The sequence below is a fragment of the Erpetoichthys calabaricus genome, chromosome 2 (assembly GCF_900747795.2).
Source record: "Erpetoichthys calabaricus chromosome 2, fErpCal1.3, whole genome shotgun sequence".
NCBI classification, from domain to species: Eukaryota; Metazoa; Chordata; class Cladistia; order Polypteriformes; family Polypteridae; genus Erpetoichthys; species Erpetoichthys calabaricus.
This window is the reverse complement of record NC_041395.2, coordinates 224300430-224306691: the sequence shown is the minus strand read 5'-3', so window position 1 is coordinate 224306691 and position 6262 is coordinate 224300430. Positions and strand designations below refer to the sequence as shown.

Sequence of the window (6262 nt, the reverse complement as noted above, 5' to 3'; positions counted from 1 at the left end):
AATAGTTTACTTTCAAATAATGCAAAGAGTATGCGACACGTGTTTCTCCTTAATTCTGGGCTCATCAGGCATACACACTCACTGCATCCCCTCTCGAGAATCGAATATCGTCAGCGCCAGAGTTGAAGCCCCTAATGTTGCGGTCAGCAAGTGGGCTAACATCCGCCATGTGCCGTCTTTCAGTTGCGAGAAGCAGATCATAGAATGGTTGAAACTGTTGCCCCTAACGTTGCGCTACGGCGTGTGGTTCGTTTATACCTCGTGTCTTCTCATTAAACTTTTATCTCGCGAATATGTTATTGCAATCCGCAGCGGGAACGTTTCTATAAACTTAATTTAAACTTACGTTTTACACCGTGCTTTGTTTCCCTTATGAACATGCTTGTATGCTTCACTCGCTCCCTTCTCAATTGTTTAATGAATTTTTTGTTCTTCGCTGTTTGCGGCTCCTCCTTCATTTGTCCCTACTGCGTTCACAGTCTTTTCACGTGATTACGTGGGAGGCGTGATGACGTGACATTCAACTCCTCCTCCCACGGCCATCGAGCTGCCATCCATTACGGTATATTGTGAAAAAAGGTTCCAGTTATGACCATTACGCGTTGAATTTCGAAATGAAACCTGCCTAACTTTTGTAAGTAAGCTGTAAGGAATCAGCCTGCCAAATTTCAGCCTTCCACCTACACGAGAAGTTGCAGAATTAGTGATGAGTCAGTCAGTCAGTCAGTCAGTCAGTGAGTCAGTGAGGGCTTTGCCTTTTATTAATTAGTATAGATATATTTGCAGCTGGAGATCCACAAAGGGAGAAAAAATGAATCACGTATCATAAAGTAGTTTTTATTCCTGAGCTTTCAACCCCTACCAGGGGTCTTCATCAGAGGATAATGCTTAGACTTACAAGAATCAAAGGCAATATATAGCAACACATTAAGTGGGGGTGGGGTGGATGAGGTGACTAAGTCAGTATGATCGGGGGGGGGGGGTGGGGGGTGGTTTGTATAGTTTATTTATTATGTACATGTTCTTCTTAAGTTTGCATATGCTGGATTTATGTCCAAGTGTCTGTTGATGGCGTTTTCATATGATAGCCAAGACTCGGCCAACTCTCTGGCACTTTTAGCCGGGATGTCCCTGAACAAAAGAAGACAGCCTTTTTAGGACACTACATCCCCTGGGACGCTAGATGGCAGCTCCCCTGGATGGAAATGGTTCCTTGGATTCCCGCAGGGCAGCATGAGACATGGAGTTCGTCTCTTCAGCCCTATTGGGTGCCGTGGGTGCCGCCAGGTGGAGCTCACCAAGAGCCCGGGGACTTTTATGATTACGCTACCCCTGAAGTACTTCGGGGTCACGAGGACGGAAGCCCGCAGTACTTCCGGGACAATTGATAAAGGAAGATGTGGTGTTGACCTGGAGAAGAAATACTTCCGGGTCATAGACTTTAAAAGGACTGTGGGAAACCCCAGCAGGCAGAGCCGGAGTTGGATGGGAGTGTAACGGAGCTGCTGGGAGTTGGAGGAGTGTATTTATTGTTATTGATTGTATTGATTTATTACTGGAGAATTGTGGAATGTGCAGTGTTTGGGCACTTTATAGAAGAAAATATTAAAAGAATCTTCTTGTGCTTTTACAAATGTGTGTGGGACGTCTGTTTGGTGGGTTCAACGGGGCGCTATAGAGCGCTATATTCCACTATTTCACTATATATATATATATATATATATATATATATATATATATATATATATATATAATATTATACAGTAATTATACACACATTTTGACACTTGTACAAAATAATGGACTAGGATAGCATTCTATTAGACTACCCATATTTTAAAGCTAATTTTGTAAATATGGCATTTATTAGGTAAAAACAATATAACACAAAAATAAATTTAATGTTATTCATTTTGTATACAAAATTAATTATTAACCATTTACATGAATTAGGATTTATTCTGAGTATATATGAATGAATCTTATTAATGTGAAAATATTTTAGATTACCATTTTTATGAGGCCCACCTTTGTTGCAACATACTGTATTGCCATGTATACAATATGCAAATATTATAGTTTTTTTTTTTATGTAAGGCTGTTTGTGAAAGAAACTGCTATTTGTGTATTTGGGTGAAAGGTGCCGTCCCCCAGGTTTTGAATAAAATAGATGCTGCATTAAAGTATTTTCTTTATCTGTCTTTGCCAATAACGTTTCATTCTCCCACTCACCAAATCCCCTTCATACATTGTACAGCCATGATGCTGGATGAATCGGGAGTTGTTTCTAAGAATGCCTTACATTATCATACATTCCTCCAGCTGAAGCCTGAATGGGTTTGATGCACTTAATTATTTGACAAGTGTACCTCAAGGCTGACATTATACAAATACATTGAAATGTGTTTGTCACTAACAATATTTGTTTAATACTGTATATAAATTTGGATGGTGTAAAAAGAGGTAAACATATTGATTCCAGCAATATAGACTATTTAAGTAAAAGTTAGAAATGTTGCATGTGATAACAATTGGAAAGGCCTTTAAAAACTCAATCTGGAGGTGAATTCTAAAAAAATCAAATTACTTTTGGCCCTGTGGTTATAAAAATGTTAAACAGTCAGATTGTCATATATTTGAAGAACAGTTAAGCAGTAATGCTTAATTTTCAGTAAATTTTATATATGTGAAGCTTTTTCATATTTATACATTTTAAAATCATGTTTCTGAACATGGTACAAAGATTATAATATGCAGTGTATGGGATAGTTCTGTTATTTTGTGATAATTTTCTTTTATTACAATTCTTAGTTACCTGTTTTTTATTTGCTATTCCAGTGCTTCAGCTGAACCTGCTTCATCAGTGAAGCAAAATCCTAAAGCAGGCCGTAATGTTAATCTTGAGGAGACTAATAAAGACCATCTTGATGATGATAAAGCAGTTGAATCAAGTGAAGAGGACACTCAGGCTGAAGAGGGCAAGAAAAAACAACGATCTGGGTTCAGAGACCGCAAGGTGAACTACTTTGGTTTTTAGAAGAATCATTTGTTATGGGACTTGTCAAATATTTGAATTGTGTTGTTTCCAATTTATTATTTTTGAATAGATGGAGTAGAAAACTGTAACACATTTTGAAAAGGTTTGATATCAATACAAAAGTCTTAGATGTTTCATTCACAACAAATAAATACGGAAGTCAGCTTTTAAAGTGACATTTAATTTTTAAAGCATTGTTAATTTTAAGCTTGTATAAATTGTTAAATATTGCATGCTATTCAATTAGATGTGAAACAGCATGGTGACATACATAGTTATTGCAGTCCCTGTTTCATGGATCCATTGTCCTGGGCTTGAATCTTGCACCCAGTTTTTGTCCATGTTGGGTTTGCATGACTTCTCCATGTTTATGTGGGTTTTCCTTTGGGTATTATAGATTTCTTTTCTATGCATTAGATATATTAACTATTTCAGATCAGACCAGTGTTTGTGACAGTTTTGGTATGTGTTTGAGAAAGTTTTGCGACTCTGAAGTAAGTTAAGATTTGAGAATGTTGTGTTTTATTTTTCACCAAGAAAGAAGGCAAATATGGCATAATAATTCTGTTGTCAAATGGAATTTTCTCCTCAACTTTCATATTTTTTGCTCTAACTAGTGTTCAAAAACAATTGTTTTAGTTTTTTAGGGGCATAAAGCATCAAAAAACAATGTGTTGTTCTGTGGGTTCTTGTAATTTTTTACATTTTGAAAGGATGCTAAAATTAATTCCTTCTCTCTCTCTCTCTCTCTCTCTCTCTCTCTCTCTCTCTCTCTCTCTCTCTCTCTCTCTCTCTCTCTCTCTCTATATATATATATATATATATATATATATATATATATATATAAATATATAGACGACTGTCTCTCTGTCTTTCTGTATGTCTGTCCGCTTTTTATGAGAGAACTATTTAACAGATTTAGATCGGGTTTTTTTCTATAATTTGCTTGAATGTTCCAGTTGATTTTGCGACTTCTCTTATTATGCTATGTATCATAGTTTGCTTGTGGCACCAATTTATTTGCATACATTCGAGAGAGACGCAGAGGACTGAGGGGTGGGGGGCGGGCCTCCTCATTCACGCGCCAGCCTTGGGGTGTGTACCGTACCTCCGCTTAGTGAGTGAACGAGAGAACTACTTAACAGATTTAAATCTGGTTTTTTTTCTAGAATTTGCTTGAACATTCCGGTTGATTTTACGACTTCTCTCATTGTGCTAAGAATCATAGTTCGCTTACAGTAGTGATACACTCTCGCTAATCTAAGACAGTGGCTGCGGGCTGAGGGTATGGCGGAGTGTGACGTCAGGAGTAGGGAGCCGGGCAGGTTTTGGAACGTACCTTGCCTCTGCTTAGCTAGCAATACCAGTTTGTTTATTGATTTTTATAGTTTGTCCTGTTTCACTACTACGCGGGTGGAGCCACGGGGGGGCTAGTTTAGTATATACTGTATAAACTTTATGTGATATTTTTGTGGATTTTTAAAAATAAACTCAGCACCTTATTTTTTTCAATATCACAAGCATAATCAGTACAACATTTAATATGAAATATTTTCAGTGTGTGGTGTAAAAAGAACAACATTAATGAAGAAGAGTTGGGGCTCCATTTGAATGGTAACATTTACGAATGGTGAATAATTTGTTTTTTGTTTAAGTGTTGCGGCACCTTATAGCATCACACCATAGAACAGAGAGTAGCAAGAGCATCATCCTATTGCTTTCTACTCCTATGGATATCAAATGACAATTTCATAGTTTTCACATGGGTATTTATCCTTCAGAACCAGAAGTGACAAAAGCGGACATGACAGCAGTTTCTTTTTCTGGGAGTTCCTCCATTCTATCGCGGGAAATGGAAACCATGTGATCAAATATTCCACCCCAGTGCTAGTGCCCCGGGGTAACCCTAAAAAAGTCCCAGTAAGAGACTTAACAAAACCTGCATGTGTGACAGTGGTTATTTAGTATTTGTGTAGTATTAATGCTGCATACATGTGTTAATATACTTGAACACACTACTTCAAAGTTGTGAAATGAATAGACCTTGACTCCAAAAGAAGTTTGGGGCAGCAACCCGTATATTTGACTTAAGGCCGAAAGAATTAAGATTTTGGCAACACAGAAGTGTACAGGTTGAGTCCAACACAGAACTGAATACAAAGTGGAGGTTGTCTTGCTTTTAAGGCAGGTCGACATCATTGGGGCCTGGAGCCGGAAGTGACTTTCTTGGGGCTGGAACCAAAAGGGACATCCTCGTGGCTGGAACTGGAAGTGACATTGTTGGAATCAGGCAGAGTTTCCTGTGTATGGTCTGCAGAGATAAAAGCGAAAGGTTTACTGTACCCTGTCACCCCCTGGCCTGGTGTGGATCTACTTTCTTTTGTTCCTTTAGCTACCTCCTATGCACACGTATGTGGCAAAGTGCATGTATTCAGTAGGTTTTAAGACTTTATTAAGGTTTAAGCAGCTGCCCTGTTAGCTTCACAATCACAAATGTGTTTTTTTCCATAAAATTGTTTAATATAGCTACACCTTATTAAAAAGATGCTAAGTCTAATTATAGCACACCTTAATTATAAAAATAACAAAAATCCAAAATGAATCTGTTACACAATTAAATATGTTCTATGAGTGTTATAAACCCATCCCTATACACCTCTCCCTCATTCCTTCCATTCTTACTTAAGCATTTGGTGGTATAGTTAATTACTTTTCAGTTTATGGAAACAAAGGAGAGGGTATTGAAATTACTGCAACTTCAGAAAATTCTATGTTTTAGTTAATTAACAGAAATTTGTTTGTTAAACAGTACCAACATAAAATAGCATCAGTTAAATCCTATAAAGCAGAAAAAGTTTGCTTTGCATAAGAGAAGCTTTGTTAGAGCAGGTGCACTCAAGTAGGTTTAAGCTTTTGTAGAATCTACATTTAATAATAAGTATAAGGTCTACATATCTGAATCAAATATAGAAATGTATACAGATTCAGTAACATGCTTTATGCTGTTTTCTTGATTGTACATATATTTTTATCTTTTTCAAAACTTGAGTTTGTTTACAGGGGCTGATTGTGTTTTGTTAGGGTTGTTTTTACATTATTTTCTTTGGCTAATTTTAAATAGCATAGTTGGCTAAAAGCTCACAGAAAAATAAATAGTTTGATAAGCTTTTATATTTGTAATTATGTCTATGTACATTTTACTGTTACTTGAAGCTCAGTATTTGA

The 6262-nt window shown here is 37.0% G+C and overlaps 1 protein-coding gene across 1 annotated transcript in view; it reads left to right on the top strand.

Annotated features, from left to right (window-relative positions):
- Positions 1 to 6262, top strand: part of micu1 (mitochondrial calcium uptake 1) — a 154158-nt gene that overhangs the window by 70523 nt on the left and 77373 nt on the right. The window contains exon 3 of the mRNA XM_028795209.2: positions 2839 to 3016. Coding sequence (XP_028651042.1) covers positions 2839 to 3016 — 178 coding nt within the window. The remainder of the gene's footprint in view (positions 1 to 2838; positions 3017 to 6262) is intronic.